The 23,749-nt window shown below is 57.2% G+C and overlaps 1 protein-coding gene across 2 annotated transcripts; it reads right to left on the bottom strand.

Moving 5' to 3' along the window:
• Window positions 1-11,502: 11,502 nt before the first annotated feature.
• Window positions 11,503-22,636, bottom strand: ZNF444 (zinc finger protein 444). Of its 2 annotated transcripts, XM_027859167.1 has the most exons (4): window positions 22,575-22,636; window positions 21,287-21,658; window positions 15,586-15,694; window positions 11,503-12,513 (listed from the first exon to the last, which is right to left on the bottom strand). In XM_027859167.1, the coding sequence occupies exons 2-4, from the start codon at window positions 21,614-21,616 to the stop codon at window positions 11,882-11,884; spliced, it is 1,071 nt and encodes a 356-aa protein (XP_027714968.1). In that variant the 5' UTR covers window positions 21,617-21,658; window positions 22,575-22,636; the 3' UTR covers window positions 11,503-11,881. The 2 variants fall into 2 exon arrangements, with proteins under 2 accessions (XP_027714968.1, XP_027714969.1); XM_027859168.1 differs by lacking the exon at window positions 22,575-22,636 and having other exon boundaries at window positions 11,503-12,510; window positions 21,287-22,232.
• Window positions 22,637-23,749: the final 1,113 nt, after the last annotated feature.

Here is a 23,749-nt window from a genome sequence, read left to right as displayed (position 1 = left end):
CGTCTCATAAAACAGAGGGTCTAAAAGGAATCACCAATGGGAGAATGGGGCATGCTCCAGGATACTCCACCCTCAGCAAGCCAAAGGAATGGTGGGATATAGTGAGGATCCTTCTTCATACCTGGGTTGGATAAGGGCCCTTCCAACTCTGAAAACCTTTAATTTCATATTCTAGAGCAGGGATTGACAAATTATGGCTCATAGATGAAATCTGGTCCATCATCTGTTTGTTTTTTACTACCCATGAGCTAAGAATGGTTATTACATTTTAAAATAAAGTTGCATTTTAAAAGGGAAAAACCATTCTTAGCTCTCAGGCCTTACCAAACCATGCAGAAGGCTGAATCTGACTCTTGGGTCAGTTTGCCTATCCCTGTCTTAAAGTCTGGTGATTTTTGTGGGGTATAGGGCCTTCCACTCATGGTTGCCGGTAAATTCTGTTTAACTCAACCAGTTGGTTTTTGGTCAAAAGATTTAGGGCAGTCTAAACTGTAGACTTTTTTGCCCCATCTGCCCCCCTTTCCAACACTCTCCCATTCTGACATTGATAGTATTTTGTTGTTGTTCATACACATAACAGCCCCTCTGAACCAATGCTCCCCAACTGACAGATTGTTTTTGCTTGTCCTTTGATTTTGAAGAGAATCAATGACATCACAGGTGATGGCTTGACTCACGAGTGAATTGGATTGACGTGAGGCAGAGTTGCACAAAGCCCTCAGCCTCACTCTCAGACAAAAGTCAGGACAACCGCTGATAGCCCAGTATACAGTAGGTGACTTGGCATCTTCAATGTCTGACCAAGCTCTAAGCACTAGTGCAGGCAGATCAGTCTGAGGCTGGGTGGTCCCTTGGTCCCGGGGCTGTGACTGGGCTCTTCCTAGCATGAAACTTCTCTGCTGGATAAGTCGATCCACTGGAATCCTAGAGTCCACTTGTCAATGGGCTGCAGCCTCTGACGTAGCTGGGTGTTACCGGGCTCTTTCCAGCTGGATCTGTACTGTGACGCTCTTTTGGGAGAGGTAACAACCCTTAGCCCAGGATGGCCAGAAGCATCTCCTCTGATCCCCTCAGGACCCTGGCTTTGAGGTTTGTCGCCTCTAGGAAGAAGTGGGAAAGATCTACCTTCTCTAGTTCCCCATCTTTCATGCATCCTCTCCATTCACAAAGCCCGCACCCTGGTGCAGACCCTCCTCCTCCCCTCGTGCCTGGACTCTGGTAATAGCTGCTGCTGGGCATGCCTGCCTCCAATCTCTCCCCACTCCAGTCCATCCTCCACTCAGAAGTCTAACTGATCTTGCCAGGTTGGCCCAGGTCACGCCCCTACTCAAGAAATTCCAGTGGTTCCCTATCACCTCCAAGATCAAATATAAACTCTTCTCTTGCTTTCAAAGCCCTTCATAACCGGACTTCTTCCTACTCTTCCAGTCTTCTTAAACTTGGCTTCCCTCTGCCCCTTGAAGATGGCATCTGTCTGCTGTCCCTGGACCACTGCTCAGGCTTCTCCATGCCTGGAATGGTCTTCCTTCTCCCCTTCACCTCCTTCAGCAGTCAGCTCCCCTTTGACCCGCTGCATCCCTCCATCCCACTGCTGGTGCCTTCCCTCTGAGCACCATCTTGTCGGCACCGAGGTATTTACGTGTTGTTTCCTCCATTAGAGCAGGGCTCCTTGAAGGCAGAGACTATGCTTTTGCCTTTCTTAGCATCTGAAATGTCCAGTCCTCTGTGCCTATGGTTCATAATCAGAGTAAAATTAAAAGAAAAACCAAACCCTGGGTACAGTTAGGTGCGTTTCTCCTGGAGCCCTGGAGGACCCTTTCAGCAGCAGTCTCACTGTCCTTAGCCTTACTCTGTACAAGGCCTGGGATTTCCCTCACTTACAGCCCAGGGCCTCTGATGGGATCCCTAAACTCAGCTGGATTGTTGCTCAAGGGAACATTGTAGTCAGCTTGGTCAAGCAGGCCTGGAGAGGATCGACTGAAGAAACTGAGTAGATCCCACTTGGGAATTCTCTGTAGTCGTCCTTGTTCTCAGAGGGCAAGACTGGGACAGTGGGAGGAAGCCTCAGGGAAGCACACCGGGGCTGAATGCAAACATTTCCCAGCAAGTTAAGGGAGCCTGCTAGGGACTGAGTTGCCACCCCAGTGGAGACCGGCCATTGGCCAGCAAGGCTGGAGGATGCCTCCGATGGAAGTTGGATGAGATGGACTCCAAGGGCCCTTCCGGCTCTGAGGTTCTAGGAGGCTATGACTCGGGTCCTGTGAAGGTGAAGGTGATCCCCATCCAGCCCCACCCTCTCTGCCTGCACTGTCTGTGGCACGGTCGGTCACAATCTTGGTCTCAGAAGGGCCTCAGCAGTCCCCTAGTCCAACCCATCTCTGTCCCAAGATGCCCTTCTCTGCATTCCCCCAGAAATGATCATCCATCTGCCGTGGGAAAAGCTGCAGGGCAGGGCAGGGGAGGCCAGCTCCTACCCAGGTAGCCCTCTCCCCTTTGGGACAGTAGGAAGTATTTCTTTATAAAAGACCTCAATCTGCCTCCAAGAGGCTTCCACCACTTTGGCCTTCTGGGCCAGGAAGAACAAGGCTGGGCCTGCCTCCCACACTGGAAGACGGCTGCCATGTTCCCCATGGCGCCTGCCTTCTCCAGCCCAGGGCGCTCTTTGACTTTCTCATCTCAGCCTCCAGACTGTCCTCCACATTCCCAGAGGCCTCCTTCCAGGAGCTAGGCTTTGTGGGCTCTGCCACAGGCTGGATCCCATGGATCTGAAAGTCCATCTACCTCCACCCCCCATTTCTGTTCCCCACAGACCCCCAGAGCCGCTCCACAGGAGGGAACTTTGGAACCACAGGGTCGCGGCCTTTGAGATTCCAGACTCACAGAATAGGAGAGTTTGGTGCATCAGGAAGGAATCCCCCCATCTCCCCACCCAGGCAGCCCATCACCCTCCAATTCAGCTCTCATTAAGGTTTTCAAATGAAGAAGCATATGTAAAGCCCTTTGCAGACCTTAAAAGGTGATAAAATGCAAGATGTTGTCAGAGCAAGGCACCAGACAGGTCATCCCCTCTCAAGACAGCAGGGACCCTCTGCTTTCTCTCCAGAAGGGTTGGTCCTGGATGTCCTCCACTCCTCGTCCAGGGGCTGATATTACTGCCCAGGACTGGCCTCATGGCTTCTCCTTGGCAGGAGCCCCTTGGGTACACAGGGCACGTGGTTCCTGGGAGAGACTATGGGAATATGTACAGGAGGTTGTTGTGGCAAGGCAAACAAAAAAAGGTAAGAGAGAAGACTCAGGGGGACTCGAAAGCTGTTTTCCGATAGGTGAAGGGCTTTCCTGAAGAGGAAAGTATTTGTTTTTAAATTTATTCTGTATATTTATATTCAGATGAGCTGGCTTCACCCCAGTAAACAAAAAGAGAGAAAGACATCACCAGACAGCCATGGCCCATCCTAGAGGAAGGTTGTTGATTTCTGTGTTGGGAGTGAGCATCAGGGCTGCCCGATTCTGAGGAGTCCGAACCCTCCCACAGAATTGTGCCTTAGAGCCGGGACACCAGGGAAGGGCTTCTGCATTCTGTTGGGGTCCCCTTAAAACCTTGCTCCCTAAAAATCGTCCCTCCAGGCATAGTGGCCTGCTTCCCAAACCCCTGCCATTTCCCTAGATAAAAACCACCCTTGGAATGCCCCGGTTAAATTCCTTACCTAGGGAAAAGCTGATTTTCAATGAATGTGTTTTGCATAGCCAGTAAAAAGCAGGAGGCAGTGAACTTGAAATGGGGAGAGATGGTTGGTGGGTGGTAGTAGGGGAGGGTGGGAGGAGCAGCCACTCATTCTGCGACCCTGGCCCAGCATTGGCCATGAGAGAAGGTCCAGCAGCTACGGGAAGGTTTTCCAGGAATGAGCTGTCTTCTAAAGAGTAGGTAGATGGAAGAAGGAGAGAGGAAGATGGCCAGGACAGGGGGAGGCTTGTTAAGGAGAGAGCAAGTGTTCGATGGCAGGCACGAGAGGCTGGAATAGGGGCAGGAGAAGTAGGCTTTCACAATCCAAGGAGCTGGGAACGTCGAATCCAAGGATTAGGAGAGGTGATGGGAACCAGCGGGTAGAAACTTGGCAAAGACTGCCATCCATTGGCTTACCCTCAAACACCAGAGAAGAGGGAATGGTGGAGGGGTGGGGATGGGGGGTGGGGTGGGAGGCGGGGTCAGCCAATATGTGCCCTCGGGGTTCCCATGGCCTGACTGAACACTTTCCAGGAGGGTGGACGGTAAATACCCCAAGCCTGGACCATGCACTGGGCTCCCGGTCACCCCGGACGCCCTACTCTCGGCCAGGCTCCAGGCACTACTGCCTCGAGGTCCCCTTCTGGATCTGAAACACCAGAGAGTGATGGAGTCCTCCCTGGGACCCAGTTTGGGCAGTGGGGGCAAGGTGAGAGATAGGCTTTAGGTTGAAGAAGAGGTGAGCGATAAAGAAAGGAGGGAGACGGGGAGAGACCCGGTTAGGCTGAAATGTGGTGGTGGGCTGTGTGAGATTCTATGGAAGCTTGCCAGTGCCGGTGGCTGCCTTCCCCTCCCTCAGAACGCTACTTTTTACTTGATAGAAAGAACCAGGGTGAGACTGGGAAGTGGTTGTTCCTAGTGTTTACACTGCTTTAACTCTTGCTCTGAATTGCATTCCTCTTTTCGCCCTGTCATCCAAATGCATCAAACTACAGGACTCCTGCTGGTGGGAGCCCCGGTAAAATGGGACTCTATTCATGTCTGGTGGCGGGCCATCGAAATGGTAGCACTACATTAAACAGAGCACTGGACCTGGAGTCAGGAAGACCTGAGTTCAAATCCAGCTGTGTGACCCTAGACAAGTCACTTTAGCTCTGTTTGCTTCAATTTCCTCATCTGTAAAATGAGAATAATAGTGACCCCTACCTTTCAGAGCTGTCAAGGATAAAATCGGCCATCTGTAAGGCACTTTGCAAAGCTTCAAGTGTGACTGTTGTTACCCCTGTGATCCAAAGGAATTTATTTTATAAAATGTCAAAACAGGCAGGAGCCTATGATAACTGCTCGGATTTTCACCAGGTGGTCCTCATCGCCAACTGAGGCACCGCTGGGCTTCTTGTGGAGCTGCCAGAGAGGGGGGAGGGGCTGGGGAAGGGTCTCTCCCCCCAGGCCAGGCTCCCAGTCACGTCAGGATGCACACAGGATGGAAGCCCGGTCAGACCCCCTCAGAAAAGAATTGCCTGTCTAGAGACCCTCCTCCTCCCTGTAACTATCACTCCAATTAACGCGCGCCACTTCAACACTGTCCTCCCACGCTGCTTTTGATGAGCTCAATGAAGAGTCCGGCACGCGACAGAAAAAGGCAAAGGGCAGTAGGAAAGGCACAAAGGGGCAGGAAGGACAGAGATTCCTGGATTTGGAGGCAGAAGCCCTGACTCGAATCCTGGCTGGGCCGCTTACAGCAGTCCGTGGCTTCGGCGAGAGACCTCGCTCAACTCGGATCTTGGCATCCCCCTCCATGGTTACTCACCCCCATTGTCTGGCATTCTGGAATCCCCTCCAAGCGAGCACGATCTATGGACTTTTCCCTTCTCCTCCGCCTTCCCTTCCACAGCCCCGCTCTTCATCCATACGATGACCTCTAAAGCCTTGAGCCCTCAATTCTCTCCCAGGCCGCCTACCCTGCACTGACCACTCTCTCCTCTTCTCGCCATTTTGATTCCTTGGCAAACCAATTCAACTCGACACTGTCCTCCTTTCTGGACTCCCTCGACCCCCATGGCACTGCCAGTTACGCCCAGCCAAGCCTCAGCCTTGGACCACTCCCACCCTGTCACCTTCACACCTGCTGCCAATTGCAGATGGAGAGAATCCCATCCTGACGGGGTTCTCTACAAATGCATGTTACACATCCTGGTCGGGGTTCTCACCGCCGCCAAGCAATCCGTCCCCCTCTCCATCTGCCTTCCCTTACCAAACCCTACTCTTCACTCACCTCCTGGTCTTTGACTCCTCAGCTCTCTCCCAGGCTCTCCTCTCTCTCCATAGCAACCCCTTGGTGAATCAGTTCAAATCTACACTGTCCTCTTCTCTTGAGTCCCTGGCCCCTCATATTTACAATCCTGCCCAGGTGGAAAAAATCAGACCACCGTTCTGATTGGGTCCACTACAAGTTAGTTACACACTCCACTGGGCCCTCACTGCCACCAGGCAATCCTCCTCCCTCTGCCTCAGAAGCTCACTCTTCCATTCTTACCAGTAGCTCTCCCAAATCTTCTCTTCCTTCCCTAAACCTCCCATGCCCCTCCCCTTGCCCTACTCTCTCAGCTTCGATCCCTGCCTCATATTTTACAGAAAAAATCGAGCCATTCTCTGTGAGTGAGTCTCTCTTGCCACTTCATCATCTCCCATCGCTCAGGTGCCTCCTGCCACTCTCTCTTCCTTCACCCCTCTCCCATGATGAGGTGGCCTGACTCCTGACCAAGGCTGAGCCCTCCACCTGTGCAAGTGTCCTTCCACCCCATCTCCTCCAACAGATTGCACCCCCCCATCATCCCACACCCTCTTATCTTCAATCTCCCTCTCCTGGCTCCTTCCCTACTGCCTACAAGCATGCCCTTGTCTCCCCCATCTTCACAAATGCCTCCCTTGATCCTTCCATCCCTCACTCACATATCTCTTCTGCCCTTGTGACTAAACTCCTAGAAAAGGTCCCCTACAATCGGTGCCACCACCTTCTCTCCTCTTTTAACTCCTTCACCCCACCCCCCTTTTAATCTGGCCTCCACCCTTGTCATCCCACTGAAACTGCTCACCAATGGTCTTAGCGGCCGGATCCCATGGCCTCTTGTCATTGCCCATTCTCCTTGACCTCTCTGCAGCCTTGGACACTGTTGGATCCAGACACCCAATTCTCTCCTGGTTCCCCTCCTACCTATTTTGAATGTTTCTTCTCAGTCTCCTTTGCTGGATCCTCTCCCAGATCATGCCCTCAAATCACAGGGGACCCTCAGGGTTCTATCCTGGGCCCCCTTCTCTTCTCCCTCTACATAAATTCATTTCGTCACATCCTATGGATTTAATTATCATCTCTATGCTGACGATTCTTAAATCTACCTTTTCTACTTCAATTTCTCTGCTGACCTCTAATCTGACATCTTCAGCTGCCTTTCAGACACCTCAAACTGGATGTCCCATAGAGAGCTTAAACTCACTATTTCCAAAACAGAACTCGCTCTCTTTCCCCTTAAGCTCCCCCCTCCTCCTACCTTCTCTATTACCATAGTGGGCAACCCCATCCTCCCAGACCTTCAGGCTCCCAACCTAGGAGCTGCAGATTCCTCACTATCTCCTACTCCCCATGTCCAACATGGCTCCACGGCCTGTCAATTTCACCTTCGCAGCCTTTCTGGACCAGCCTCTGCCTCTTCTCCTCTAGCACTGCCCCCCCCAGACTGTGGCAATGGCCTACCAGTGGAGCTGCCTGCCTCAAGTCTCTTGCTGCTCCAATTCAGCCTCCATTCAGCTGCTCAAGTCTGATCATGTTACCCCCTACTCAACAAAACTCCCGTGGCTCCCTATCACCTCCAGGAGCAAACACAAAATGCTTTGGCATTGAAAACCCTTCATAACCCAGCCCCCTCCTACCTTTCCAGTCTTCTCATGTCTTCCTCCCCAACATGTACTCTTCCATAGAGCGACACTGGCCTCCTAGCTAGCAGGAACAAGACTGCCCATTTCTTGGCTCTGGTCATTCTCTCCGATTGTCCCCCCTGCCTGGAGTCCTCTCCCCTGTCCCCTACTACTGACCTCCCTGGCTCTTTTAAGTCCCAACTAAAATCAAGCCTTTTAAAGGAAGCCTTCCCCAATCCTTCTTAATTCCAGTGCCTTCCCTCCATTAATTACTTATTTATCCTACAAATAGTTTGATATATATGTACATATATACACACGTATACACACATATACATACATGTATACATGTTCACATGTTGTCCTTCCCATTGGATTGTAAACTCCTGAAGGGCCAGGATTGTCTTTTACCTCCTTTTGTATCACTAGGGCTTAGCACAGTGCCTGGCACACAGTAGGTACTCAATAAATGTTTACTGAGTACTGTTAGGTCTTAACTTCTGCATCTGTAAAACAAGGGGGTGGATGAGATGGCCCCTCAGGTCCCTTCTGCCTCCACCCAATGACCCTTTGATCTATGAAAGGGCAGACGGCTCCAGTGTGGCCAACTGGGCCAAAGAACAGACATGGGGATGTTGTGCTTGCCCATTACAGCTTAGAGCACCAAGCCCTGAGTGTCCCTCAGCAACGGCCACAGAGACAGCTTCCAAGTCTGTCTCTTCATTCTCTCCTGGTACAGCTCATTAAAGATTTGTTCTGGGCCACAACAAAGGGACTTTTCCAATTTCCCCAAGACTCGGGCCAGAAATAGCAAGAAGGGACAGGCCCTCTGGGGAAGGTCGTGTCCCATGCCATCGATCCTCCGCAGCACATGCAGGGGCCCTTCCTTCCCCCTTCCCACTGGACCTCCTCCTGGCAGAGCACACCAGGGGAGGCTGGGGCACAGAGTGCGTACTTCTGCTCCTCACTAGTCTCCAAACCCCTGGGCATGTTGCTGAAGGAACTCTTATTCAGGTACGGTCGTGACGATAGCTAGCATGTTTAATTACTTAATTATATTAACTGCCAAATTCACGTTACCTCACTTGATTCTAACAACCCTGGGTGGCAGGTGCTCAGGCCCCATTCTCTCTTCTACAGATGAGGAAACTGAGGCAGGCAGAAATGAACTGACCTGCCAGGGGGCACACAGCCAGGAAGTATCTGAGGCAGGATTCAAACTCAGGTCTTCTAGGCTCCTTTCTCAGTGTGCCACATACCTGCTGCCTCACAGGTATGATTAGACCAGCAAGTTCCTGAGTCCCGTCCAGTGCTGTGATTCTGTCCTTGTTCTATCCATTCATCCAACACTAATCCACTGACTTTAAGAACATTTTCCAACTAAATCAATCAGTCAGAACTCACTGTGAACAGGGCCTGTACACCGCCAGGAAATCAAAGCCAGTGTTAGAGTCCTGGAGAGACGCTAGCCCTTTGCTAGCCCTGCCCCGGCAGAGAGCAGAGACAAAGAGATAGGAGAGAGGAGGCAGAGAAAAAGAGGGGAGGGAGGGAGGGAGAGAAGAGAGACAGGAGACAGAGAAGAGATGGGGGAGGCAGATGGAGAGAAAACAGAGACAGAGGTGACCATTCGGTCCCAATGGACCAATAAAGAGTCCCCCACTACAATACTCAATGCTCATTCTTTCTAAACCCCTCCCTCCCACGATCTGGCCCATTTCTGCGGCAGGCACCACTGTTCTTCTGGGTGCCCAGGTTCCCTCAGTGGTCTCTTCGAGTCCTTCCAGCCCAGTCAGGAAGGATGGAGAGCATAGGCTCCCCACGGCAGTGGCAGGGCAAGTGCGCCAAGGCGACATCACGGTGGACCTGCCCCCAGGGGCCACCACCATCCGAGGGAAGGAGAGGAGCCCCTTCCTTTCTCTGCAGTCCTCTCCCACCCGGTGATGCTGGCCTCTGGGCCATGTCCATCTCTCAGTGCTGGGCATTCTCCCTGACCATCCCCCAGGCCTGGACCGCTCTTCCTCCTCCGCTTTGACTCCCTCAAGTTCCAACTGACATCCCACCTCCTACAGGAAGCCCTCCCCTGCCCTCTGAATTCCAAGGCCTTCCTTCTCTTTACCTTCTATCGATCCTGTAGCTAGCTGCCTCGTCTCCCCCATTAGACTGTAAGCTCCTTGAAGGCAGGTGTCTTTGGCCTTCTTCTGTATCCCCAGTATTTAGCACAGTGCTTGGCACGTAGTAGGTGTTTAATCAGTGCCTCCTGATTGAAGGTCCCGGGGTTCCTGACCCAGGCCTGCCACACTGCGGACCTGGACAGGTCCATGTTCTCTGGCCTGTTTCTACCTCAACAAAACGAGACGGCTGAATGGCGTCCCGGCAACACAAGACTGCTGCACGTGACAAATGGAGGCTGAGTGACAAAGCCCCACTGCTAGTGAGTGTCTGAGGCAGAATTTGAACTCAGGTCTTCCTGACTCCCAGCCTAGCCCTCTCTAGAGGCCTGTGCAGGGAATGGACTTGTCCGAAGGCCACAATCAAGCACTGCCTGGGGGAGCAGATCTCCAAGGCCATCGCACAAACAAGAAGAGTTCTCTACTACAGCCCTATCAAAGGAGTCTCCAGGGTCCCTCCAGGGTTGGGGAGCTCACCACCTACGAGCCAGACTGTGCACCTGGTGGACAGCCTCAATTGTGTCTCCACTGCTCCCTGGGGTCGCACAGGTCCATTCTTTCCCAGTGACTTCAGGTCTGTGACCAGGTCCCTTAAGCCTTTCCTTCTCCATAGTGAACGCTCCCAGGACCTCTGACAGCCATCCCTGCACATCCGGTCGCCAGCTGGACACCTATCTCCCTGCCCCTCTTCTCGTCCTTACTCCCCCATCCGTCCAGGGCACCAGCATTCTTCCATCTGGGGTTGTAACCCACAGCCTCCTCCTCACTCCTGGCCCCGGGGCCAACGCTTGGCCACTCTCCTGTCTCTCGGGCACCGCTCTGCCCTTTCCCTTTGCTCACACCCACCAAGGCGGCGCCCACGACGTCACAGCTAGCCCTGCCCCGGCCACATCCCCTTCCCTTCCTGCCTTCAGCCCAACTAGCTTCCTTGCTCTTCCTGGTACCCAACACTGCCCTTCCCGTGTCTGGGTGAGCTGTTCCCCAAGCCTGAGAGACCCTCCTCCTCCTCCTAGACTCTGCCCCATTCTCCCTTCTGCTGCAGTGACTGGAATGGAAAGTCCCGGGGCATGGCCTGTCTCTCCTTGCTCTCTGCACACAGCTGGCATTTAACAGATGCACTGCCCCCTGGGCTGCCCTCCTCCAGACCGCGAACACCTTGCACCCAACGCTCCAGGCCTCTCGTGTCCTCGTCCGTGGGCCAGGGGCTGCTTTCTCTTTCTCTTGGCTGCCGTATCATGATGAGGCTTCCGTGTTGTGAGCCATCGGCTACAATTACCAAAGCTTTTTCAAACAGCTGCCCCACGTCGCTCTCCCATTTTCTACTTGAAAATTTGTTTTTCAAAAGCCCAAGTTTCAGACTTTATGAAATCTTCTGAGACCCTCTCAGCCAATGGCAGCAATCCCTCCAAATGGCATGAGGCTGCCTTGTGCCTCGGGTGAAGGGCCCTGTCCTTGGCCGACGCAGCCCTCCTGGACACAGACCAGAAAGGGAAGAGTTTGGAATCCGAACCCAGACCTTCTGACCCCAAACTGGGGCCACGCACTTAGGCCTGAGGGGCCAGGGCAGGGATGGGCCTTCCGATGGGCCTTTGTGCCACAGTCAGGCTGAGGCCTCCAGCTCTGCTACGCTCCCCCATACCCCCTCCTACACCTGACCTTTCCCTCAGAGGCCTGAGACGGGGCGTGACTCTGAACTTGGCCTTTTACACACAGCTTCAATGATTTTATTGTGTTCTTGGCTTCAAATCCTATTTTGGGGCGGGGTGGGGGGCAGGCATCTGCTCCCAGCCTGTGAGGACAGGCCAAGGGTGACTGTCCACCTGTCCTGGCCCGTCCTCCCGGGTACAGCCAAGTCTGGCCCTTGGCCTCTGGCCTCCACCACCAGCGTCCAGTCCCCTTCCGGCCCCTGCGTCCCGGCCTTCTCTTCTCAGGCCCTTTCTCCCCCTCCCTCCTTGTCAGCCCCAACATCCGGGGCTCTCTCCTCGCCTCCTGAGAGCGGCCCGATCTGGGGGCCGGGGTGGCAGGAGGAGGAGAAGGGAGCGGCCTGTGACGGCCCACGGCCAGGTGGGCAGCCAGCACTCTATCCCACGGGCCACGGAGCAAAGGGCCCACCCCCTACCGCGCTGGGGCCAGGAGGGGCCGGGGGCCTCCCGTGGGTGCGCTGGTGGCGCAGCACGTGCTCCCGCCGCCCAAAGCCCTTGCCGCACTGCCAGCAGGCGTAAGGCCGCGCCCCGGAGTGCGTCTTGTGATGCCTCACCAGGTGCTCCCGCCAGTAGAAGGTCTTGCCACAGTCGCGGCAGGCGTGGGGCTTCTCTCGGGCCGGGCGGGGAGCTGCGCACAGGCCCAGGGGGGGCGTGGGTCCGGTCCCTGGGGGCGGGCCGGGGTGGGTGCCCCGGTGCCGTCGCAGGTGCTCCTTGCGGCGGAAGGCCTTCCCGCACTCCGGGCACGCGTGGGGCTTCTCGCCCGAGTGGCTCTGCCGGTGTCTCAGCAAGTGGGCGGGCTTCAGGAAGGCCTTGCCACACTCAAGGCATGACGCGGGCGCAGCCACCACGGCCGCTGCTGGGCCCAGGAAGCAGGGCAGGCAGGAGGGCAGTGACGGCAGGGGCGGGGGGCTGCCAGGCTCCTGCTTGTAGGGGCGGGGCAGCTCCGAGGAGGCTCCGGGGGCTGGGGCAGCATTCACACTCATGCCTCCCGAGGGTGGCTCGCCTCCTGCTGGAGCAGAGACAGGAGTTAGGACAGGGGCATGGAGGGCAGAAGGATGAGGGGCGAGGGCAGAGGAGCCCACGTTACGACGTCACGTAAGGAAGGGACCTGGAACTCAGACACCTAAATGCACCCTTGTACCACCCCCCCCCCCCGCCAGCCTCTGCTCTGAGGTCTGCCCCCGGGTCAAACAGCACCAGGGTGACCCCTGAGAAAACACAGGGGAAACAAAACCACTGAGGAAGAGAAATAAGACCCATCTGAAGAGCCCGGCACGGAGGCACGGAGGTCCAGCGAGCCCCCAAGCCCCTCATGCACAGACAGACGTGTGTACAGGTTTCTGGACATGGCAAATCTGTGACAAAGGCCTGAGGGTCAGGAGCAGGGATGAGATGCTGGCCAGGGATCCGCTGCTCACCTCCAGCTTGGTCTTCCTCTTCTCTGCCACAGAGAAGGACAAAAGTGCTGACCGCCAGGGAGCCCATACCAAGACCAAAAGGGACGGGAAGTTAGAAGACCAAGCAAACTCTGCCCTTGGGGCCAAAACAGCCAGCCTGTGTGCCCAGGGAATCATGGAAAATGAGAGAGGGACGGCAAGGGGAGTGGTACAGGGAGAGGAGACAGGGACAGGAGAGAAGAGAGGGACAGGACAGGAGAGGAGAGAGGGGGGACAGGAGAGGGGAGAGAGGGACGGGGGGGGACAGGAGAGGAGGGAGATGGGGACAGGAGAGGAGAGAAGGACAGGAGAGGAGGAGGGGGCCAGAAGAGGAGAGAGGGGGCCAGGAGAAGAGAGAGAGGGACAGAAAAAGAGAGAGGGACAGGAGAGGAGAGAGGGGGACAGGAGAGGAGAGAGAAGGACAGGAGAGGAGAGAGGGGGACAGGAGAGGAGAGAGAGGGACAGAAGAAGAGAGAGGGACAGGACAGGAGAGGAGAGAGGGGGGACAGGAGAGGAGAGAGAGGGAGACAGGAGAGGAAAGAGAGGGACAGGAGAGGAGAGAGAGGGACAGGAGAGGAGAGAGGGGGACAGGAGAGGAGAGAGGGGGACAGGAGAGGAAAGAGAGGGACAGGAGAAGAGAGAGGGGGACAGGAGAGGAGAGAGGGGGGGACAGAAGAGGAGAGAGAGGGAGACAGGAGGGGAAAGAGAGGGACAGGAGGGGAGAGAGGGACAGGAGAGGAGAGAGAGGGACAGGAGAGGAGGTAGAGGGGGCACCTGGAGGCGAGAGGCAGCACAAGGCAAGCTGCCGGTGATCCTGGCACAGCCGATGCCACAGAAGGGGAGGCAGGGGTGACCGACAGCCGAGGACAGGTCACGTGGAGCAGAGACAAGGGGGATGCCTGGAGCATCTACCCAGGTCTTAGCAAAGCCTGGGTGGAGGCCTCAGGCTACACAGGGGGAGATGGGAGAGATGGGAAGAGGGCCTGGGCTCGTCCTGCTTCTCCCCCACCTTCCCAACCACCGTCCAGGGCAACACCACGCCTCCTCACTTGCTCTCATGCCCAGATCCAACCTGGTGCCGAGGTCTGTGCCACCTCTCCAATGTGCCCCTGCCTCCGGCCTGGTGCAGCCTCATGCCCTCACAGCTGGACTACTGCGAGAGCTGCTGGGGGGCCTGCCTGCCTCAGGCCTCTCCCCCAGGTCCACCCTAAGGCCCCCGTCTGACCATGTCACCGCCCTCCCCACTGCCCCCAGTGGCTCCCCGACATCCAGGAGCCAAGCCATGCTCAGAGCCCTCCCTAAGCTGCCTCTCCCCACCTTTCGTCTTCTTACCCTGACTCCCTGCCATGGACCCAATCTGGGCCAGCCAGGCTGTTCCACGAATGAGACCCTCCATCTCCCAGCCTGGCGTTTTCTCTGGCTGTTCCCCAGGCGGAGAAGGCTCTCCCTCCCCTCCCCCCACCTGCTGGCTTCTTTCCCATCCCAGATAAAGTCCTGCCTTCCTCAACCCGCCTTGACCTTCCCTCTCCAATTCCTCTGTCCTAACTCCGTCATACACACAGCATCGGTGCAAAGAGCGCAGGCACTTGGAGGGCAAGGCTTTTTACTTTTGTCTTTGGACTACCAGGCCAGGCCACTCCACAAACACGGCGTGGACTGCGTTTCTTAAACCCAGACATCAATCTGACCTTGTGAGCTTCACCCTGATGCCCTCATCTTTCTGGAAGCTCCCCACGCCCTCCCAGCTTTGGGCCATCTGCAAACGGAAGGAGCGGGGCCGGGACACGGCATGAGGGAAAGGGTCCAGTTTGGGCTTGGAGGCCCCGGGCCCTGGCCTCGGTCTGCCGCCAAACACCTTGGGCAAGCCTGTCTCCATGATGTCTTGCATTCTCCTCACTGCCCACCGAGAGGCCGGAGCCAGGGATGGAGGCGGCGCGTAATAAATGCTGGTCAGCTCACTGACTGCCAGGAAGGGGCCATCTGGTCCAGTCTGCCCCTCCAAGAAGATCCCCACACGGCCTGAGCCCACGACATTGACGGGCACCAGGCTCCTGTTAGGAGTCACTGAGGGCTTGCTAACACAGGCAGGGTTCAGACGGGCCCAGGAAGGGGATCCTGACCACAGGAGCTCCGCAATGGCGGCCTCAGAAGAGCACGACCTCCTTCCTGGAGGTCGCCTGAGCAGAAGCTGGAGGTGATGCAGCAGATCGGGGAGGGCCCTGAGAGTTAGGCGGGGTTCAGGTCTGGGGCTGCACGCGGCATGGAGGGTGAGGTGGTGTCAGGACCAGTGACACAAGCTTCCCATTAGGAAGGACGACTGTCCGTGGCTGAGCCGCGTATGGGGTCAGGGACAGCCGGGGATCTGGGGTTTCTGTTAGGGTAGGAATGGGAAAGGGGACGAAGACGGGCCCAAGGCGAAACCCAGAGTGATGCGGCAGGCCACGGGACCAGGTAGAGCCGGGGAGAGGGTTCTCGCAGAGCCGGGGCTAAGGGTCGGGGCGAGGCGTTCTATCAAGCTTCTCTAAGGGGAAGGTCTGTGTCTGCCTGACCCAAGACGAGGGGCTCTCTGAGGCCCACTTTCCTGCCTCTCCTCTTCTCCAGGTCTCTGCTCCAACCTGCGGAGTGGGGAAGGGGCTGCTTCTCACCTAGTGACATCATCCCGCCATCTTCCTTCCCGGTGGGGACTCCAGCAGCACCCGTCACCTCTCGCTGTCCCCTGAGCTCCTGGGGCTGATCCTGGGATGCCACCGGCCCCTGAAACGGTGGGAGAGCCTGTTTAGTAAGTAGTCCTTCTTTGGCAGAGGGGGAGGTTTCAGACATCAGAAGGGTCAGCTCAGACACTGTTAAAAGGCTCTTAATGACTTACAGCCTTTTTTTTGGGCGGGGGGCGGGGGGCGGGGGGATGATAGGACCAGCTATGAATGACAGAAACCTGGGTCCTAGCCTCAGCAGGTGGATCTAAGCATGAAGACACAGGGCCCTGCTCTCCCCTGGCCCTCCCAGGGAGGGAGCACAAAGTCCCTCATTCTCACTGTGCGGGGAAGGGTGATGGGGCCTTGGCCCTGCAGGCTCAGCTCCAGTGAGATGACAGGCTCGCAGACCGGCACCGTCCCTCACGGATTTCTCGTCTGTCACTGGCCCTCTGAGCACGATGCATTCCAGGCCGGTTTCGACCACTCTGGGACCCAGCCTTTCCTCCCTCCTAGGTCTCTTCCTCCAACCCAGGCAAACGTGCCTGGCCCACCTCATTTCTGGCCCACAATGTCCCAATCTAGAAAATGGGGACACAACCAATCCTCACCCTGGGGTGGAGCCCCTGTGGGGGAGCTGCTGGACAGCCAAAGCTCTCGTTCCCTGGGTCCTGGGCCCTTCCCTGCTCAGGACCCTGGCCCCAGGACTTGCAGCTGAGACCTTTGCTCATCAGAGGGGGAGCCCCCGGAGCGCCGGGACTGCCTCACTTCTTGGCTGGCACCCCCACTGCACCTTCTTTAGCTGGGTGCTGTATCCCGGACTAAGCCCTTCCCACACAGCATCCACGCCAGCCTCCCTGAGCTCCCTTGACCATGGAAGGGGCCTCTGTCTGGGGAAGCATCTTATAAATGGGGCCAGAACCCGTGGGGGGCATAAAGCCCAGCAGCTTTCCCCTCCTCCCCTCCCCAAGGGCTCCCCTAACCTTGTAGCCACACTACACTCTGACCAAAGGACACACTTCTCTCCTCTATGAGACATCTCCTCTTGCCATTTTTAGCTGTCCAGTCTATCCCCAGGTTGGGCTTTGAAGCCTAATTAAAATGCTCTCTTGGGACCCTGGAGGTCAGACAGTCCAACCACAGTGCACTAGCTGTCGAATGTGGCCCAACAGTGGACAATGAGGGTGATGTGGAGACTTCTAAACTGCGAGGAGGGCCCAAGATTACATTTGGGGCAGCGTGGGGGCACGGGGAACGGCGTCTGCACGGAAGCCTCTTTGGTGGGCCTTGTGCAGAAGTGCCTGCTATAGTGAAGGGTTCTCTGGATGAAGTCTGGAGAGATGACAAAGCATTTAGAAGAGAAGGGCCCAGGAGAAGGATGCCTAGAGGGGAAGGTAAATGAGAATGAGGAAGAGCAGGAAGGCATCACGGTCCCCAAGGCACAGAGCACAGAGAAGGAGCCGAGCTCACCTGCGGACTTCCAGCACAAGCACCCAGGCTCCCTTACCTCCCCGGGGGCCGGCAGCACCCTCTGGGAGCCCACTCCAAGCAGAAAAGAAAGGACCCACCCTGTGTCCCAAAGAGACCCTAAAAACGGGAAAAGGACCCATATGCAGAAAAATGTTTATAGCAGCTCTTTCTGTGGTGGCAAAGAACTGGACACTGAGGGCATGTCCATCAACTGGGAAACGGCTGAATGAGTTGTGGTATATGAATGTAACGGAATACTATTGTGCTTTAAGAAATGCTGAGCAGGCGGACTTCAGAAAAACCTGGAAAGACTTGTATGGTCTGAAGCTGAGGGATGTGAGCAGAACCAGAACGTCATCCACAGTAACAGCCACGCTGGGCGATGACTGACCTTGACAGACTTAGCCCTTCTCAGCAATGCAAGGAGCTAAGACATCTCCAAAGGCCTCGTGATGGAAAATGCTATCCACGTCCAGAGAAAGAACCGTGGAGTCTGAATGCAGACAGAAACAGACTATTTGCTCTCCTTTTCCTTCGTTGTTTTGTTTTGCTGTTTCTTTCTCACGGTTCCATCAGTTCTAATTCTTCTTTACATCATGACTAATGGGAAAATATCTTAATAGGAATGTATAAGTAGAGCCTATGTCAGAATGCATGCTGTCTTGGGGAGGGGGAGAAAATTTAAAACTCAAAATCTTATGGAAGTGAATGCTGAAAACTAAAAATAAATAATTAAATAATTGTTAAAAAAAGAAAAGGAAAGAAAGGACCCAGGAGGCAGGAAGGCCCGCTCCGGCAGCCGTGGGCAGTAGCCACAAAGGCCTGTGCTCCAGGCATGAGGAGGGGGCTCAGAGCTGAACCCTGCACGGAGGGAGAACACGGATAAGCTGGCAAGGGGCTGGCCTTGAGCTCACTTCCTGGGCCTCCATCCAATGCCTATGGTGGGCCGGGCCATCCACGCTCTTGGGGGACACCCAGCCCCACCCCCAAGCCTGGAACAGAACCAAGGTTGTGGATCCTACACTTCAGGACGCGGCTGCACCTGCCCTGGCCCTCCAACACTTCGTGCCCAAGGAAGGCGGGAGGAAACACAGACAACATGGGTGGGCATTCTCGCGGAGCCTGGCCTCAGTCCCCCTCCTAGACCGCAGGCCACCCGAGGGGAGAGACCCTGTCTTGTCACTGTCTAACCAGGGCTATCCAAACTCTCATCCTCCATGCAGCAGATGCCAAAGGAATGTTTGTTGGCCTGGCCCCCAAGAAGAGGAAACTAAGACCTGGGGAAGGGAAAGGACTTTGCCAGCAGCCCACTTCTGTCTCTCCAAGAGCCCTTGGGCATTCCCCCCATCCTGACATTTGCCTCAGGGAGGCTGAAGGGACTTTGAGGGCCAAGCCAAACTACTGTTGGACCGAGGGGAGGAGAAGCGTCTTTGCCAAGTTGTCCCGCAGTGAAAGAAGCTGCGCTGTGACTCCAGTCTGGGCCTCCCACCTCCCAGCCCCGCCCAGGCCAGCAGGGGCTCTGGCTGCCACGGCACAGACTACTTCCCAGGACACAGACAGAGAGAGAGCAGCCCAGGAAGGCTGGGAAAGGGCCAAAGCTGTCCAGCAGAAACCGGCCTGCATGCGTCAAGATCACAAAATTCTGAAAATGGAAAGAGAAAGAGATCCCGTCCCTTTCACAGCCCTGGGCCTAACCAGGTGACAAAGAGAAACCAATCAAACCTGAGCATGTGACATCAAACAACTTCTGTGTGCACAGACGGCAGGAAGGCGGGAGGGAAGGAAGTGGGAAAAAATGAGGGCGTCCCACTTCCTGGGCATCCCAGAGAGGCCCCGGAGGCAGGGAGCACACCTCAGCCTCTCTGTCTCTCTCTCAACTGGTCGTCTCTCAAAGTTTTATAATGGAGATGTGTTATCAGAGATGGCTCTCATCCTGGTGATGCAGAAACAAAAGACAGCAACAAAAATTTATTCAAAAAATTTAAAAAGACATGGTCCCTGGCCTCATGGAGCTTCCAGTCCAATGAGGGGCTAAGACCCCCAGGCAGAAAATCCTCCATGCAGGTGCAGGGGACAGCAGCAGCCTGGGGGGAAGGTCACTGCTGGGCCTTCTGTCCAAGAATGGGCATCACTTCCAGCGAAGCTTAACCACAGGGCCAGGGAAGTTCAGCCCCAGGCCAGCTCCGACTAACGAGGGATGGGGAAGGAGGGCGATGGAGGGCGACAAGGGGAGATAAGGCTGCAAAGGCAGAAAGAGGCTGAGGAGAGCCTGGAATGCCAGACATTCAAGAGGAGATGAATGAGGAACCACTGGGGGAGAGAGGACAACCCTGATTAACATGGAGCTGGCCCGGCAGAGAAGCCAAGTGAAAGTAATCAAGCGCTGGCCGCCCCCAGGCTCCAGGGCTGACAGGAAGCGCAGGGACCCCTGCATTCCTGGGGGAGGGGCCCAGGTGCACTCATCACATCAGTGGGGGCAGCAAGGCTGGGAGAGACAGCTCTCGCCCTGGATGACACAATGAGGCCTCGACCCAATGGAGCCAGGCTAGGACAACAAGCCAAGTCTGAACGAGAGAGAAGCCTGGGGCCTGGCTGGAGAACTTGGCACTGACCGGGAGGAGGGCCCCAACGCCCAGCGTCCTTGTCCGGAGGGCTGGGATCAGCTCTGGACAGCAGGGACGAGGGCCCCTCTGGGGGAAGGGCCACAGACACGACGGTCACCTCAGCACAGTGCCTTGCCCACGGTTCAAAGCGGGCCAGAAATCAGGTTAGATCAATCAATCAACAAGCATTTATTACCATGTACTAGGCCCTGGGTGACAGAGAAAAAATGAAATCCACCCTGACCTCCAGCTTCTCTTCTATCAGAGAAAAGATGTGCCTGCCAAGAGGCATCAAGTAAAACCAGACCCCTAGCAAGGCACTATGGGCAGGCATCGTGCAGAGGGGAGCAGCAGGGAAGGCTTCCTGGAGGAGACACCACTGACGCTGAGGCTTAGGAAGCTAGAGATTCTGAGTGGGGGAAGGGGGGACTGAGGGAGGGTGTGTGTGTGTGTGTGTGTGTGTGTGTGTGGGTGAGAGTGAGAGAGAGAGAGAGAGAGAGAGAGAGAGAGAGAGAGAGAACAAGAAGGCCAGGCCACAGCCAGGCCAGGCTCTGGAGCAGTCAGTGCTCTGCTTCAGGAGATGAAGGCCGGGAAATCTGCAGACCTGCAGGACTTGCTCCTAGGTAGAGGCAGGAGGAAGTTCCAGGGGGAGAATGAGGAGAACGCCTCCCACCCACCACGAGTCACCAGAGGCTGTCAGCTCGATGGCCCAGCCCTGGGCTCCTCTCTAAAGGGGAAGCTCAGGGAGGATTTCAATGAAGGATGGAGATTCCACCGAGGGTGGGCCTGCAACCCCGCCCCTCTGCAGGGGCCCTTCTGCCTGGGGCACCTGAGATCTGGGAAAGGGACTGGGTATGATCAGTCAAAAGGAGGCTCCCACCTCTTCAAGAAGAACCCACACACCTAGGGAAGGTGGAGTCTTGGAGGTAAAGGCACCAGGAGGGAGGTGGGGGGAGGGGAGGAAGGGGAGAGGGGGAGGGGGGAGGAAAGGAAGTGGGAAGGGGGAGGGGAAGGCGGGGAGGAGGGCACCCAGGCCCAGCCAAGGACAGAGATCCCAACTTGGTTTCTGTAAGCAGTGCTGAGGATGGCCAGACTCCCCAGGCCGGAGCCCCAGGAATCCTCAGTACGAGATTCAGTTCGAACTCCCAGTCACCCCCTTCTCTATTTTGGGGTGTTGCCTCCTCTTCTAAGGCCTGGGGCTCAGCTGTCTCCCCTAAGAGCCAGAACAGTCACCCCTGTTCAGCACAACACCTTGGGTCAAGGTCCCCCCAGGCGGCTGCCTCCGACGCCGGCATTGGGGTCACTCCAAGGAGAGGAGGCCCACGGCCTCTCAGGGAGTGGTGCGAGGTCTGTGTCCTCCCTCCTGCCCTCTGTCTGTGAAGCAGAAACAGAGCCTGAGCTACTGAAGAGGGCAGGGATGAAGCCGGCTGGCCGACCTGACTAGGCTGGGCAAAAGCCCTGGGACAGCAACGGTTCGTCGGAGTGTCCTGATGAGAAAACTGAGGCACCCAGAGGTAAAGGGACTGGCCCAGTCTGAGGCCAGAGTTGACCCCTGGCCTGCCCTCCCCGCCCCACTGGCTCACCCACAGCTCCTCCAGCAAGCTGACAGCCTCCTCGCCGGTCTCGGGCCTGCGGCCCCGAACCCAGGCCTGGATCTCGGCCGGCAGGGCACTCAGAAACTGCTCCAGCACCAGCAGCTCCAGCATCTGTTCCTTGGTGTGGATCTCAGGGCGCAGCCAGTCCCGGCACAGGGCCCTGAGCAGGCCCAGGGCTTCTCGAGGGCCAGGAGCATCCCCCAGGTGGAAGTGGCGAAAGCGGCACCACGGCGAGTCAGGGGCCAAGGCCTCCCCAGCGCGGGCTTCCTGTTTCACGGGGGCCCCCTGGGGGGGCAGCAGGGGGGGCGTGACCTCCATGGAGGGGCTGCCACTGTCCTGGGCGCAGCAGCTGGATGGAGCCTGGGGGAAGAGGTTGCCCGTTAGTGCCAGGCCCCCGGGGCTGGGCTCAAAAACCTCTTCTTTTTACACTTGAGGAAACTGAGGCCCAAAGGTCACACTTTTCCCCTAGACCTGAGCTCTGGCTCCCCTGTGGTGGGGGCGTCCTCGGCTCTTTCCTTCCCCAGCTCTCCCTCTCATTGGCCTCCCCGCTCAAGGTCCCCCAGCACTCTCAGAGGGGGCCCCTCCCCCACTGCCAGGGGTGTGAGCCTGAAAATCTCAGATCCAGATCAGGAAAGGTCTTGGACCCGGCTGCCCAACCCCCTCATATTACAGATAAGGAAACTGAGGCCCGGGTTCACACAGCTATTAAGTGTGGGGCTAGAAATCGAACCCAAGCTCTCAGTTTCCACTGAGCCTGGGGGGAGGACAGTGCAGATGGAAAAAGAAGAGGGGAGAAGGGAGGCCAGGAGGGAACTGGGGGGCTTCAAGGAAGATCGGAGGAAGGGCAGAGAGGTAGGGAGAAGAGCAGAAGGACGCGGGGCCATGGAAAGGAGGAAGGGCAGGTGGAAGGGAGGGCAGTGAAGGGGGAGGGGCAGAGGAGGGAACCGGGAGAGGCAGAGGGGAAGGGGAAGGGGAGGACTGGGGTGGGGGAGGGGCGAAGAGGGAGAGGTGGAGGGATGATGGGGGAGAGGCAGACACAAGGGGGAGGGGCAGAAGAAGAGAGGTCGGGGCAGAGGGGGAGGGGGAGTAAAGGGGGAGGGGCGGGGGAGACGGGAAGGGTAGCGAAGGGGGAGGGACAGATGGAGGGAAGGGGGAGAGCGTGGGGCGGGGGAGGGGGGAGGGGAGGAGGATCTGGGGTCCAAGAGGCGGGGGGCCCCCCCCCCGCCGCCCCCCCCCCCCCCCCTTTGCCCCCCCCCCCCACCCCCAGGTCGCTCACCGCGGGCACGTCTGTCCGTCCGCCCACTTCCCTCTGAGCCCGCGCCCGACTCGGTGTCGGGGTCCACGCCCGTGCCCGTGCCCGTGCCCGTGTCCGTGTCCGTGTCCACCGCTGGGCCCCCCGCCCGCCCGCGCGCCCCCAAAAGCCCCCTCAAGCTCCCGCACATGCGCACAAGCACACTGAGGACTCCATGTCCCGGCAGCCTTTGCGGCGCAGTGCCATCAGTTCCCCGCGATAACTACACTTCCCAGGAAGCCACGCGCGGCAGCCTGACTCCCCATAGGCCTTCCTTAAGCGAGAGGCGGGGAGCCGTGGAATGCGGAGGAGTACGCAGGCGCGCGACTCGGGGGCCGGGAAAGGCAGGGGGCCGGGAGGCTGGTGAAGGCGCAAGCGCGCGCCGCGGGGCCCGGGAAGGAGGGGCGGTTGCCGTGGAGACCGGAGTGGGAGGGAGGGCGGGGAGGAGGTGGCTCAGCCGGAAGCTGGGGCCCCAGGGTGATAGCGCGGTGGAGGAGAGACGGGAGCGGGGCGGGGCCTGGCCCGGGTCTGGACTAATCCGGAGCAGCGGCGCTCGAAGTCCCAGCCAATTGGAGGCAGGGAGAGTGGTCGTCCTGACTACTACTCCCAATCTGCCCCGCCCCCTCAGGTGGGGGTGGTGACGGAGAAGACCGAGGGGGAGGGGCGGGGAGCCCGGTAGGCCTCGCGACCCTGGGCCTGGTGTCACCCCCATCTTGCCGAGGGCTGGCGAGCAGGGACCGCAGCCCACTCGCTGACCGTGGCCTTCACGGCCCCGCCCGCTCTGTCTCGGGCCCCTTTCCCACCTCCGCGCCTGGACTTGGGGCCTGAGCAGACCTCCGCCCGCCGATCTCTGCCGGGGTTAGAGCCCGAGGTCCTGGCCCGCAAGGCCCTCTGACGGACTGGCCGGCACTCGGGACATGTGAGCGACGATTGGGGTTCCGTCTCCAATCCCCCCAGTTGGGGGCCCTTCCTCGCGTTGTGCCTCAGTTTCCCCTTTTGTCAGATGCAGAGGTTGGACTGGATTATCTCAGTTCTTCCGTCAGCACGCATTTACTTAGCGCCTGTTGTGGGCCAGCCATGTCCTGGATGCTGGGGATAGAGAAAGACCCCCCCCAAAAAGAAAGGCCAGGGAGCTCCCCGCGCTCCTGGGGCACCCCATC

This window comes from Vombatus ursinus, unplaced genomic scaffold (assembly GCF_900497805.2).
Source record: "Vombatus ursinus unplaced genomic scaffold, bare-nosed wombat genome assembly UNPS02014159.1, whole genome shotgun sequence".
In the NCBI taxonomy this organism is placed as follows: Eukaryota; Metazoa; Chordata; class Mammalia; order Diprotodontia; family Vombatidae; genus Vombatus; species Vombatus ursinus.
Note: the sequence above shows the minus strand (reverse complement) of the source record. Positions and strands in the feature narration are given on the sequence as shown.